The 15,723-nt window shown below is 39.7% G+C and overlaps 1 protein-coding gene across 1 annotated transcript in view; it reads left to right on the top strand.

Moving 5' to 3' along the window:
• SLC3A1 (solute carrier family 3 member 1) overlaps positions 1 to 15,723 on the top strand; it is a 253,009-nt gene that overhangs the window by 42,845 nt on the left and 194,441 nt on the right. The window contains exons 3-5 of the mRNA XM_044060042.1: positions 12,306 to 12,485; positions 13,701 to 13,852; positions 14,059 to 14,184. Coding sequence (XP_043915977.1) covers positions 12,306 to 12,485; positions 13,701 to 13,852; positions 14,059 to 14,184 — 458 coding nt within the window. The remainder of the gene's footprint in view (positions 1 to 12,305; positions 12,486 to 13,700; positions 13,853 to 14,058; positions 14,185 to 15,723) is intronic.

Here is a 15,723-nt window from a genome sequence, read left to right as displayed (position 1 = left end):
AGGTCAGCAACTGGGCCCTTTATTTCAATGTAGGTGCAGTCTATGACCTTCAGTACATCAGGGAAATGGGCTATATAATAAAAATAGTGCATGGTGTTTACACATTTGCTCCCCCATATGCTGAAGAATGACACAGAAGTAATGGGATATCCTTAATGCAGATGCCTGGGATGCTCCCACTGTGCCCCCTGTTGGTCAATGAAAGGTCCATGTAGGTAGTATTCCAAAAGCCACACATACCTTAGTATCAGCTGGAATAGGAAGTCCACAACTCCCACAGACCTAGTAGATATATCTACCAGCTGCTGTATGGTGACTTTATGGACATGATACAGGTCTATAATGCTGGAGTTGTGAAGGCCATGAAATGCTAAGTATGGTCAGATGACACAGCTCCACTGATGACGATGTGCAACACCATGGCCACTAGCAGCAATAATATATGCATTTGATAAAGTTGTGGCTACCCCTAATATAGGTATGCTACTCCTCTGTTGTGACACGAGGGTTTTAATGTGGTCAGACTCATTGGAGAGGGTACTTCACATTGCAGTCTGTATATATTGCTACCATATTTTCCCTCATTTGTATACATAGAGCTCCTCATTTAATAATGGTGATCATTACCATGCATACCTCTCGACCTCTTCGCGCAAAATCTGGACAAAGGTTACAATTATGGAGGGACAAAGCCTCAAAAATAGGGACAGATTTTAAATATTGCTCTTATAAACTTAGAAAGTTGCTAGAATAACAGGATTTGTGTTAACATGCATTTTCTGAAGGATATGAAGCTGGAAACTCAAATGTATGTCATTATTTAGTGACTTCAGTCCTCAGTGATTTGTTAGAAAAGTACAAATTTTAGGAGGCATAGACCAAAAACATGAGCAAAAATCTGGACTTTGTATGAAAATCTGGCCAGTTGAGAAGAATGTTAGCAGTTCATTATACTGCCTCTAGCACCCTGCTGGTCAGCTTCCCCTGATCATGAAACACAGGCTATGCATTACTGCTTGCCATGCACAACTGCAAGCTGCAAACATCTCTGAATTCCTAGGAACATTTTGCCAGATTAAATAAGAGCATCTTGACAAAACTTTGTACAGGTAATAATGATCTGATTCTTGACTGACTCGACCAAACTCAAACAATAGTATGACTAATAATGAATCTACCAAGCAGAAAGCCAACAAAGTCAGTATTATTAGTGCACATAGTTAACTGCTGTTTTGTTGTGCTATCGCAGTTTTCTGTACTGTAACCATACAAGTGCACAGTTTAAACACCAGTGCTATTCACATGGAAAGTGAACAGAGCAAGATGATTTGTAGTAATGCATTTTTTTCCTAAACAAGAAGATGACTGTTATGTCAGGCATTATTTTATTATTGTAATCATCACTGCACTGTCACAAAATCGCACATTTTAAGAGGGAAAGACCACATTTCTGAGGTAAAACTCTGGGACATTTGGGAGGTATAGCAATTATATTACATTTACTTAAGTATATTCAGCAGGATCTATATTATTTAGCTGAAAACTCATTTTACTGTAATAATTTTTAAACTTTTTTGTAGAAGTGGCAAACCACCATTAGCTCTCCTGTGGTACCTCTTACTTAATATAAAAAGTTCCAAGGTTGCATGAACACAGAAAATTTGAAAAAATTCCAGTAATTGAAAATTCAACCAAGTTTATTTTTGATCAAATGAATGGTTTCTCTTTCTCACCATTCTACCACCCCTTCATCCTTCCCCTCCCTTCATACTTACCTATTGTCCATCTGTCTCATACCTTCTTGAATGCCTCCCTAGATACCCTCTCCACCAACCATTCTGGCAGGGCATTCCATTAGTCCACAATCTAACCCCTGAGCTGCACAGTGGTGCAGCAGTTAATGTTTTTGCCTCACAGCAAGAGGTTCTCTGGTTCAATTCTTGGCTGGGCTGCCTTCTGTGTGGAGTCTACATGTCCTCCCTGCATTCACATAGGTTTCCTCTGGGTACTCTGGTTTCCTCCCAAATTCCAATGACTTGCATGTGGAGAGTTTCTCTGCTGAAAATAGGCTCTGTCCTAGTTGGACTTTCCTGGTCAACAAATGTTAAACAAATGAAGAAATATTTTCAGAGGTCCATGGGACTTACAATTGACTGTGTGTGCCCCCACCACTTCCATCTGATTTGCCTGCTGAGGATGACCTGTCCATTTCTATTTCCCTTACATGATTTTGTGCATCCATATCATTTCATATCATATCATATCATATCCGCCCCTTCTTTTCTAGTGTTCATAGGTTCATAGGTAGGTACTAGGCTATTAGCCCTTGGGCCTATATAAGCCTACCCAAAAAGGTACCCTGGCTTTCGCCACCCAAGAAAATTATTTTCCTTTGCCCCTGTCGAGCACAGCCACAGAAGTGATCCCTGGGGTGAATTTCCTATTTCCCCTCCAATCATCAAGATTTTTCTTGAAGAGTGCTACTGAGGAGCTCTGTTTGACACAGATACGTAGTCTGTTCCAGAGTATGGGAAGTCTCTGGGAGAGGAATCTATCCTTCCAGTATGTTCTGTTTATTGTAGTGACAAGGTTTAGGTCCTTAGAGCGTGTAGCTCAGAGGGATTGGGATTTCTTTAAGGGGAGCATGTCCAACAGCTCTGGGTTTGACATAGCTTTGTATATTACGCAGAGATCGCCTCTGAGTAGGCGATATGCGACAGAGTAAAGCTGGAGTTTTTTGAGACGGTCTGTGTAGGGCACCTGTTTGAGGCCAGTAATCCTCTTTGTGAGGTATTTCTGTGGCCTATCCAGTTGTTGTAGATGTCTTGTGAGGTACATACCAAAAGGGGCATTGTACTCTATAATGGGTCTAATGAGTGATGAGTAGAGGGGGAACAATGACCTCTTTTTTCTGGATGAGAAACTTTTTGTGATGAGGTGAGCCATATAGAAGGATTTCCTGACCACTGTGGCAATGTAATTATTAAAGGAGAGACTACTATCCAGCTGTGTCCCAAGGTCTCTTATCACACTTTCGGGGTTAAGTAGACTACCACTTATGTGGTAGTTCATGGGTACAGAGTTTTTACCAAAGGGGATGACAATACACTTTCTGGCATTCAGCTTCAGACCATGCTTTGACACCAGGCATCTATCTCAGTGAGGCCCTTTTGTAGTATGTCCACATCATTAGAAGTTTTGATTATGGCTCCTAGTTTGCAGTCATCTGCAAACTTTGTCAGCCAAAGACCTTCTGTGTTAGCCTGTACTTCAGAGAAGTAGATACCAAACAAGACTAAATCCGGTGTACTCCACTTGTCACTGGTCTGAAGTCAGATTTGGAGTCTGCTACTTTTGCAGTGTGGGTTCTGACCATGAGCCAGTTGGCAACCCATCTTGTGACATAGGGATTTATACCTAGTTTAGTGAGCTTATCTATAATTCCAGAGTGGGGGATGGTGTTGAAAGCCTTGGTGAGATCTAGATCAGCTGTGTGAACCACCTTACCCCAGCTATGGCTTTGGTGACTGCTTCAAAGAAGTCAGTCAGGTTTAGGAGACATGATCTGCCTTTTACAAACCCGAACTGGGTAGGGTACAGAGTTTGGAGATTACCAATGTCTTTGTTTATGAGTTCCATGATGATACGTTCCATGGCCTTGCAGACCAGGCTCGTCAGGCTAATGGGGCGGTAGTTCCCGGGGTCCGTCGTGGCTCCCCCTTTGTGGAGTGGGATATCCGTCATGGTGTGCCATTCAGTGGGCACAAAGCCTGAGGTGAGGCTATGACTGAACATGGTACTTAGGAAGAGTGCTAGTTCATTATGTAGTTTGTGTAGAACACAGCCTGGGATATTGTCAGGTCCCATGGATGATGTGTTCTTGGCTTTGGAGCGTGTGTTTTTTACCTGTGCAGCCGTGATTACAGGAACTTTGCATTCTTCCGGTATAGAGATGGGCCCTCTAGGGGGTGAGAATGGGGTAAAGTTAGCACTGAACCTATCTGCCAGGATGTTGGCAATATCAGTTGGTTCTGTATATTTAGTGCCATTGTACTGTAACTCAGAGCAGATCTGAGTTTTGCAATTGAGATTCTTGACATAGCTATAGAATGCTTTGTGGTTGTCTTTAGAGTCAGTGGCAATTTTGTTTTCATAACTAGCTTTGGAGGATTTTATGAGGGATCTCAGCTTCTTACTGAGGTTGACCAGGGAGTTCCTCCAGTCATGCGATTTTACTCTTTTTTTCAACAGTTTCTTTCTTCTGTTGTAGAGTTTGTTTATGGCAGAGAACCACCAGACTGGCTTCCTTTTTTTGGAGGATAGCATCTTGGTTCTATTAGGGATAGGATGATCCATGCACTCGTGTAAGTGCTTATAATGTGCATTTGTGTAGGATTCAGCAGTCGTACCTCTATTGTCCGTCTGCATGGGTGTCATGAGGTTTGCCACTTCTGTCTTAAGAAGTGTGAAGTTGGCTTTGGAGAAGCTTTTTACGGTGGTTTCCCTAATTGAGGGTGGGGGCGGGATGTGGATGTCTAGGGTGATTAGCTTGTGGTCGGATCTGACCAACGAGGAATTGACCTCTGGTGTGGAACACCGATTGACCATGTTGGTAATGACCATGTCTAGGATATTGCTGCCCCTGGTGGGGGTGTGAATAAGTTGATCAAGGCATTGGAATTTATGAATTCCAGAAAACGTTGAGCAAAAGAGTTGGTACATGAGTAGTTTTCCCAGTTAATGGTGGGGTAGTTGAAATTGCCCATTATTAGGGTGTTGGGTTGTACCCTAATACTTTCCAGTGTATCAAGAAATGAGGAGTGGGAATTGCCCAAACAGCCTCTGCTTCTCGACTCTCTGGTCATATCTTTTTCCCTATGTCCGACACTCTTCCAGTGACTTCCTTCTGGCCGTAATATAGAATCTAGATACCTCTCCCTTGGACTGTCCAAGTACTCAAGGTATGGCCTGACAATGGCCTATTAAAAGAGCAGAAATATGTCTTTACTTCTGAGTTGTATTTCCTGATGACCCCCTCATTCTGTTTGCCACTGCCACTGTCCTCTCACTACGATCCTAGTGGTCCAACTCGGGTGTTAGCTACATCTCATATCCTTTTCTTCCTTTCAGACCATGGTTGCCTTTGAATGTGTTAACACTTAACCTCAGCTGCTACCGTTCTGTCCATTTTATCTGAATTTCTAACTCCCCCCCCCCCATTCTCTATCACTGCACCTATCTTTATGTCATCATCAAAGAAACTGATCCTGATTTCTCTCCTCTCAGACTTGTCTCCTCAAATACAGTGAAAATGACTATACTTAGAAATGATCTTGTTTCTGACATTACCTCTTTCATTACAACCACCTGTGTCTATCATTTGACTATGCAGCAGTGCAGTTCTTCAATTTACTCTCCACCCCAAATCACTAAAATTTTCCAAGTAGCTATTTAGGTGGAACTCAGTCAAAGGTTTCCATGAAGTTTATGTAGATCATGTCTATTGGTGCTTCCCTGACATGTGTTCCTGTAACCTAGTCATAAAACTGGATCCGGTTTGACCAATATGATATTCCAACATAAACCCGTTTTGCTTCTTGCCCTGGAAAGTAGCCAGTGTTTTTCTCAAGCTTATATTTATGACATTCCCTGACACTTCTGTTATTCCCACAGTCCAGCATTGGCCAGATTTTTTGGCTACCCTCTCATATTGTAGAATTGTACCCTTCCTGCTGTCTAGTCTTTCTTGTCTTCTATGATCTCCCCCATCTATGTACAGCTCGGTCAGGTCTCTCCCTCAATTCCTCCTTTGTCACATGTACCTAAAAAAATAATTTGTTTCTCTTCTTGGTGCCTTCTGTCAACTCCCTTTTGACATGTGCCTTTGTTGCTCTCACCTCCATGTTTGCTCTTCTCCCAGCTTTCTTTGCTTTTCCTCTACCACGACCCAGTCCTTCCTTTCCACCTCTTGTTGGCCTTATCTTTTGTCCCACTTGTTAGCTTCACATTCCTATGTGACCACTTTAGCCTAATTTTCCTCTTTTCCAATTGTGCTTCTTCCTCAAAACCTTGTCCATAGCCCTGATCATTCCATTTCTGACCCATTTCAATAGTTTGCTTACTCCACAAGTTTGTATTCTGGTCCCCTATCCCATTGATGACTCTCTTGTTCAGGATAATCCTCTCCCCTAATGTCCCACACCATCACATTTGTATTTGTACTCTTAGTCCCTGACCCACTCTGAGCTACACAGTAGCATAGTTAGTGCCTTTGCTTGAGCATCCCCATCCACCTCAGTCTTATTGAGGGCTGTATCCAGAATTCTGTCCTTTATGGACCAGTTCTTCTCCAGTTGCTTAAATCCTCCTCATGATGGTCCAAGGTCTCAGTCAAATTCCTCTCTGTCTCTCTCTGTCTCTCTGTCTCTCTCTCTCTCTATGTATCTATCTCTGAATCCAGGAGCTCGTATTCTTGTACTCTCCAAACCTGCTTCTGTAAATTTTGCATTACCTGTTAGTGTAATCCTCTTAATTGTAATCATCAGATTAAATCTGTTTCTAAGTATCTCATCCTCCTCTCTGAGTGGGGGTAGCAATTGACACATTATATCAGTCCACCAGCACTTGCTCCTTCTTCCTCTACCTTAACCAGTATGGTGGTTTCTTAGGATCTGCTCCTGTCTGCTCCCGTAACTCCTTCATAGTATGGTTCTCATCCTCCACTCTGAGCTCACACTTAACACACTCCTTCACATACATCACTACTGCATCACTATCCATCCACTCTTAGTCAGAGTGTATCCAGGTACTTTGTGTCCCTCCATCCCCTGTGAATGGTTCATTTTTCTGTGATATCAGCAATTGACACCCTCTCTTGTAGTATCAGTGCTTGTAGTTCCTCTATCTTCTCACCCAAACACCTTGCAATTCCATGTTCCATTGCTATGTTCAGAGTGTTTTCCTTCAATCTACTGAGTACCCACTCACCCACATCCTTCTTCTATGAAATCATCTGCGACTTTTGTCTTAGTTTAAATACAGAACCCTTGAAGTGTACTTTTCCAACCCAGCTCTGACCATTGGTCTCCCTCTGGCCTAAGATACAACCTCACAATGACAGAGAGCAGCTCTCCTTGTGCCAGGTCACCCTTCCCCCATCTTTTTACCAGTGTCAAACTCATTAACATTGTCTGCAGCTGTGGCCAGTCACTATATCATTAAGTCCTCTCTTTCGACTCATGCTTGATGCTAGAACAGGTATCACTTCTGAGAATTCTGCATTCATCCCCCTATGGGGCATCTCTCTGCTACCTCTCTTGTTCTACTTTCTACCATTGTAACTATCATTGGTACTTATATGCATCATAAATATGTATTCAGCCCTGTCTGGATGACCAGTGAGGTCACTTTCTCCAATGTCTTACAATGTCTAAGCTTAGAGACCATTTTTATTACAACCTGGTCTCTCCTTTGCCAAGACTGTTGATTCACTTAGTGACTGAGTCTGCAACTATCAACACTCTCTTTTCTGCCCCAACACTGGCATGCATCTCTTTTGCTTCCTAACAAAAGTTACTGCCCCTCCTATGTGCAGGCTTTTCCTCCATTCCCATTCCCCCTCATTCCTCTTCACTGTCTGTGCTGGTTGATTCTTTCACTGTTCTGCTTTTGACTTTGCACCCCTTCCCACCTGTACTCCTCCTGTTTCTATGATGTTAACTCCTGCCCACCCCCTTCTGTCTCCCTTCATCACTCGTTACTGCTGTCTGCAGCCCTTCTTCACTGGCTTCTTCCTCCTTGTCATCCTTTTCATGGCTGTCTCTTCCATGTTTCCTTTCATCTTACTCGAATCTACATGCTCTGTTGGCAACTTCTGCTCATGTGCTCCTTTCCTTTACAATAGTCTTTCCTATTTCCTATGACACTCTTTCCAGAAGCATCCTGTTGACGCCTTCTCCTTCTTCTAATTAGATTCTCTATGCCCTTTCCCACCTGACTCACTTCATACTGTAGTCTCCCCTGAAGCTTCCCCTTTCTGTTGCAGACCCATAACCTCTGAAACTTCAGTGCTCTCTGAGCTAAAATGTTCCCACATCCTGAGTATTTCATTTGTTTCTCTCTGCCCCCTTTATCCATTTTATGTGTATAGGTAAAAGCTCTATGTATGTATGTACATATCTATTTATGTAATATAATTTCCTGGTGCCCAGTGCTACTCTGGCCATTTGTCTAGCTAATGCAGTGTTGCCATTACTCATCACAGGCAATCAACATGCTCAGTGGTCTGGCTTTCTCCCTAGACAAGGGTTGGGGGGGTGCAAACTCAGACAAGAAACAATCCAAGAGTGGACCTAATTGCCTTCTGCTCAAGGAACTACAAACTGGACCTAATAAGGCATCATCCTTGGCATGTCATTGAAAAATTTGCTGTCTGCTGCACTAGTCACCAGCTCCCAAATGGCTTATGAATGCCAGTTTTACAATGCTGAGTTTGTACAGTTACATTCCTTTCATGCATACATCAGGTCCTCATTTCATAAGCCAGTGCTTGCCAACACCAAGAAACAGTGACGAATACCACTTCCCTTCACTCAGGATCGGTGAGGTGGCATCTGCAGCTCACCTCCATCCTCCCACTACCACAAGTTTTTAATGCATTTACCAAACTTCTCAGTGACACTATACCCACTGTATGTGTTTCTTTTTCTTTATTTTTAATGATTTTTTTTCCTCTTTCAGATTGCTTTGACCATCAGCCAGACATATGGAGCCCTCTCCTTCATCCACGCCATCCAAAGGTCCAGCTTACTCCCAAGATTAGGAAGTGTTCCTGGGTAAAGAATAGCTCAAATGAAAATGTCTGGGGACCAATAAAAGGCACTTTATGGTGATTTAGAAAATGATAATGTTGGGTGAAGTGCTTACACAATTGAATTGAATTAAAATATTTTTAAAGTGTTTGAACTTACACATTAAAGATGTAAATTGCCACTTTTTATACAATATGAGCAACACAGCAGTCCAGCAGTTAAGGTTTTAGTCTCACCCCTGCATTTTATCCTGACCTTATGCTATTATCTGTATGGAGTCTGCATGGACTTTTTGTGTCAGTGCTGGTTTTCTCTCTCAGCACATGTTTCTTTCCATCTCCTAAAAGCATGCTGGTTGACTGGTTATCTTAAATACGAACAGCTGTATTGCATTTACTATACCCTCGCAATTTTTCAAGTATGTGAATAACACATCATTGCTTGACTTAAGTTCACAGATAAATAGTGACCAGACAGTACAGCTTTTGGATGTAACCATTTATTTGGACAAACACAGCAACAATGTCTGTTTCGCAGTGTATTACAAACCCACTTTCAGTAACAGTTACCTGCACGCACAATTTAGGCATCCCGAATTTGTCAAAAATAATGTAGTTAAAGGCCAAGCCATCAGGTTATCCAGACTGATTTCTTATAAGTTGCTTTTTGAGATATTAGATACTTTTAGACAAATGTTTTTAGACAGACGCTACAGAAGAAATATGGCTGATGGAATTTTTCTAATGTTGTAGCAAAAAGGGACAATAAGTATAAATCTGTTTTGATGATGAATGATGACAAATTTTCAGTACTCACCTGAGAAATTTTAGTTAGAAAGTGAAGTGGGACTTTGCTTCCTCTAATATACGATATGTATTGATAAAAAATGCAATATTTTGAATATTAACCCAAGGCTATATCAAAAGGTGAGTAATAGACCCCTGCCCCAGTTTACATGTAAAAAATGTACAAATTTGGAGATCTGTTTTTAAATTAAAACATGGAAATAGTGATATTGTACATACGCAAAAGCCCAATGGAACTTATGCCTATGGCTTTTGTAAGTATTGTTGCATTTGTGATAGCCCTTATGTAAACTTGGATAACTACAAAAATCAGTGGAGTCTGGTAGCACAATTTGATTTTAAAATCAGTCATGTTGTATATCTGGCTGTCTGCAACAGCTATAAAGTGTTCTATATAGGTAAGATGTCTAGCAGAATTGTAAAGAGAGAATTTACAGTCAGCCTTTTGCTATTAGAACTAAACAGGAAAAATCATTTATACAACATTCTCTAGTTAGTTCTTAGCTTAGAATTTTTTTGTACTAGAACATGTTACCCAAAGTACATTGGGTGGTGACACAGAGACTATTCTGGAGATCACATATCTGTACTGGCAGCTCAGGTTGCAAGTCACAGTAAGTTGTAGTTTGAATAAATATGTAAATTAGAGCTCTCAACTGTCCCTATTTTGGAGGAACATTCCCATTTTCAGACCTGATTCACGATATCCCTATTTTTGGAGGTATGTCCCTATTTTAAGGCTTGATTTACCCCTTCATGCCACTTTCTGAATCCCTTTCATCACCTGAGATTTTTGAAGTTGTATAGTACACAGAAAACCACACTACATGATTAAAGAAAAAGAACACATCTTACAACTCCTTTTTTCTGAAGCAAAAATAAATGACCTTATATGGTAGAATTTTGCCATATAATTCATTGATGTCTACAGATTTTATACTGTTTCTTTGATAATGTGCTTAGATTCTTCCATTATTTTTATCACTTTTTAAGAATGCGTTTCCGAGTAGTATTCCACATTCCTGTAGGAAGTGAAGAGTTACGTGTTACTTGTTTTTCAAATTTTATGCTAATTAGATATCCTGATTTTTAACTGGATGTTCCAATTTTTCAAGGGCCTTTGTTCCTATTTTCATTGTCTGCAGGCTGAGAGGTATGATGTTAAATCGTTAAATAACTGCAAAATAAGAGCAGGTATAATAACTTAAAAAAATTAAGGAAAATACAGCTTCCTTATTCTCACATATAAGGTATATCAAACAACTAGATGTTAGACAAGCTATACTCATACCTTGGCAGCATAAAGCAGAAGAAAAATAGCAATTCAATCATAACCAGCTTATTTTGGGATATAACCCTGGACAAAGTATGAAGTGAGCATAGACAAGCATTACAGTAGGATGTGCCTTCAGGTAAAGGAGTATGGATGCATCAGAAAATGAGAGATTATAGTGATATTAAGAGACAATTGACCAAATATAAATACTCTGATTATTATTGAAACTACTGCCATTAGGAACTGACTTAAATTCATAGCTGACCTGATCAAAGTAAGTCTTTAAGAACTAGTCTGGTGTTACCAGCCTTCTTAACACGTATACTAGGACTATCACGAGTGGTTCTTCACAATCCCATTTAAAACTGTAACAGCCTTTTCCTTTGAGACATGAAGGCGACTCTATCATTGGTCTTGTAGTTTCAGGAAGGGAATTTCATATCTCAGAGAAAGGTATCAGGAAAATAAACCAGCCCAACTGTATTTTTGTAGTGACTTTCATGCAGAAGATTTGTTCCAGCTATTGTAAATTCTCTAGGAGGGAAATTCTATTTCATTGTGATTTACATTGCAATTCTCAAAATACCATGCATCATAAGAATTTCTCTAAAAGCTTGAGTTCATTACTCATAAATGTTTTATTACATTTGCGTGATGTTTACACTTCCTCCACTTGCTTAAAATAATAGAAAAAATGCATTCCATTTTCTGAACTAACTTACAATAAAAATATATGCTTCTCTATGAGAACTTTGTAATTCAGCAACATCAAATCTTATTTTGCCAGATCATAGCAAAATTCCATTTATTTTAGTCCAGACAAAAACACTACCCACTAAAATGAGCAACTACATAAATCATGAAGAAATTATGTTTTATATATAGATCTAGATATAGATATATGTTGATATTTAATATAAACAGTAAGGCCCATGAACAGCATTTATTTATTTATTTATTTCACATTGTTAACCGGGTTAGTCCAACTGAGCAGTTATAGCCCATTTTCAGTAGACATGCTTTACTGCTGCCAATCAAGCAGCATGTTTTTTTTTTTCGGGGGTGGAGTGGTAGGAAATTGAAATATTTAGAGAAATTCCACATACTCATGTAGAGAACATGTAAATGTTTTACAGACAGTGACCAGGGATAAGAACTGAATCTCAGGTCCTAGAGATATATGGCAGAGATCTTACAAATGAGCTACCACACTGTCCACAAATGCAACTACTGGTACATATTGAGAGACATAGAGTAATTTCCCCAATGTTGTGTTTAATCATAGAACCCACATCACGGACACACTTTAGCTAATAACTCTGTCAGCTCAATGCATTTATAGTGATTTAAGGCACAACAAAATCTAATAAAAAAGCAACTTCATATGTAATATATGACTTTTATTATCTGCAGGTATTCAAGAAAAACTGGATCACTTTCAATATTTAAACATAAAAACTATCTGGATTAGTCCCTTTTACAAGTCGCCTATGAAGGACTTTGGCTATGATGTTGAAGACTTCAGAGAAATTGATCCTTTGTTTGGAACAATGGCTGATTTGGAAAGTTTAATTGTGAGCCTCCATGACAAAGGTAAGGTATGCTTCATTAGTCCTTAACACAGACAATAAATGCAGAAAATCTCTAAAGAACAAATTTTAGGAAGTGTTCATACTACAAATCCTACCTAATAAAAGAACTTGAAAAGTTGGTGATGTTGTGGACATTGCCTACCATTATAAAGGTAAACACCTTAGCCATTATGCCAACCCCCAGCCCTTTATAGGTAATTACTAGGCCAGCTGCCCTTGTGGATCATTTTAAGCCTAGCCAGTTTTCCTCAAAGGTGACAATCAAACCCTGTAGCTTGTGTCTGTGAGGTAAACATAAGAAAATGGGTATTGCAATTTGAAGAGCTCTTATGGGTTCATGGGTAAATAACAGGCAACCAGTCTGCAGGCTATGATATGTCTAGCCAATAACTAGATAGTGAGGAAAAGTATGACTCAAACCCTGCACCTTATTTCTGTGAGGTAAACAACTTAACTGTTATGCCAATCCCTGTTTCATTTTGAGGATTGTATCACTATTCAGATGTTAAATATTCTAGTGTGCAATTGAATAACCTGAATAAAATAGAACTTTAATAACCAATAATTTAAGTAAAAATTTAATGAGAATACAGAAGACATTATAAATGCATCTATACTTCTGGATGACTAATTTCATGTAAAATGATAAATTCTTTGACATCCTTCATGAAGTACAGGTGTCCTTTGTTGCACTTTAAAATCAAAAGGGCATGGTACTGATTTAAGACTGAAAGGATGTTTAATGCACAACGTCAGTACTATGTAAGTTCTTTACATTATGAAATACCGCTTCTGCCTAATCAGAATGGCCTTTATCTGTCAAACAGAATAACTACCTTTATACAATTTGTGTTATACAATAGTAGTGTTTGCCTAAGCTCCTGAACAGAACCACTTTGCCTTTTGAACGAAGGTTGCATTCACTCCACAATATTGCCGCAGTAGTGTGGCAAACCACTTAAGTAGACTGCTTGTCATTTACGATGTGAGACAGTGACTATTTTACCATTTAGGTTTTCACTGCACTGTAGAGTGCCAGATTCTGTAGGATTTCTAGGAAATACTGATTAAAAGGAGATATGTAGACATACAACATAATTTTTCATACCATTTTGTAAAAATGTTGATGGAGGTCAGGAGAAGCAGGGTATGACTTGGTCTTTATACCACTTTGATTTAATTTACAGTTATTTTCTCTTCCTTGCAATTTTTAAAGGAATGAAGCTAATCATGGAATGCATTCCTAACCATACAAGTGACAAACATAAGTGGTTTCAACTAAGTCGTAATCGGACTGGAAAATACACTGATTATTATATATGGAAGGACTGCAAACAAGATGGAATAGTCAAACCTGTAAACAACTGGGTAAATATTAAGCTGCCTGACATGCTGTGTGGTTAATCTTGCATGTACCAATTTGTAGCTACAAGTTACTATATGTATGCACCTACTTTAAATTTAAACATGTACTTTTATATTTAAACCATCTTTGATTCTTGCTTCTGCACTTATTTACTTATTCACTAAAGCTAAGCTACAAGTTATGTAAATGGTTAATATTTACTTTTTAGGTGAGTGTTTTTGGAAATTCTTCATGGGAGTATGATGAAGTGAGAGGCCAGTGTTACTTTCATCAGTTTCTGAAAGAACAACCAGATCTGAACTTCCGAAACCCAGATATAATGAAAGAAATGCAGGCAAGTATAAACTTCCCATTGCATATTTTGAATTTTTTCTTTGCTTTCTGAAGCCATGTTTACCAAATTGTATTAATCACTGGTTGTTTAAAGGCTCACAAATGTATCTGTAGACCAAATGGATTTCTCAGATTCACTATGAATAACCATGTATTGTTTGGCATGGATGCAAGCAACCACATCCCTAAAATTTATACATGCTAATTCTTAGGCTACCAAACATGGAGAAAAGGGGGGGGGGGAGTAAAAAAAATGTACCTCTGATATCTTCTCCAAGTTCAGAGTGACCCCCAAAAAAGGATGCAATCTGTGGCCTGGCCAATGCTGATATGTTGAAATGATTGATAGAGAAAACAGGTTATCTTCCTACTTTGCCATTTTTGTATATGACAAAGCAGCATGCAATAAACTGTTGGTTTCACATATTGGATTTCTCCCTGATTATAGTTTTTCTCCAGTCATGTGTTCATTTTTTACTTCTCCTCCTCGCAGCTGTCACAGGTGTAATTCAAAGCAATGCTAAACATATGGAAGGCCACTACATAGAAGCGAACACACACACACACGCACACACACACACACACACACACACACACACACACACGCACGCACGCACGCACACACACACACACACACACGCACGCACGCACACACACACACACACACACACACACACACACACACACACACACACACACACACATGCACAGTGCCAGTACAGGAGCATGGCAAATACATTTCATCATAAAAAGGATCTGGGTAATTTAAATAAGACCTGCTACATGCTGGTGATTGCCACACAGAATCACAGAATGTACAAGTCAATTGGGCCATGTGGCCATTTTCGCTTTGCCAGTACCCAACCTAAGACCTCTCCCACTTTTTCTCAGAGTGACAGGCCAGTTATACATGGGGTGACTTTACTAATACTCATTCAACTGTCTAATCCCTTCTTAAAGGAACATAGTGCATTACATTGCTTGATCTGGAGAGAAAGTTTATTCCAAGGAAAGGGTTGTCACTGCATGACAAATCTGTTTCTCCACCATAATTTATTTGCTGAAGCAGGTTCAGACCTCTGGTCCTAGTGTTTGCAGGACTGTTTGATTTGTGGAGAAATAAGAGGGCTTGGACTGACAGACCTCTAATGGCCTAGAAAGCAAGACACAGATTGTCTTCAAGGACTGAGTCTGTAGGGCAGTGAATACAGGGACAAAGTGTTAAGCCTCCCTTGACAGATCATGTCCCTTAGTCCCATAATATTTTTGTCAGGAATCTTCAGTGTCTCCCTAAATGCTTCATAAGTTTTGTAAGATCCTTCTCAGAGGGAACATTGTATTTTATGATAAGTCTGATTATTGCAGAATACAGAGAGGTTAGTAACTTCTTTGGCATAGAGGAAATGCCATTTGTGATCAGCTGTGGCAGACAGAATAATTTCTTGACCACTGTTGCAACATGACAGTCAAATGAGAGGGAGTTATCTACCCACATTAAAGGTCTCTCACAAAATCTTTGTTTTGGAGTGTGATGTTTTCT

Source organism: Protopterus annectens, chromosome 1.part0 (genome assembly GCF_019279795.1).
Source record: "Protopterus annectens isolate FY-2018-M chromosome 1.part0, PAN1.0, whole genome shotgun sequence".
NCBI lineage: Eukaryota > Metazoa > Chordata > Ceratodontiformes > Protopteridae > Protopterus > Protopterus annectens.
This window is presented reverse-complemented; position numbering and strand designations above follow the sequence as displayed.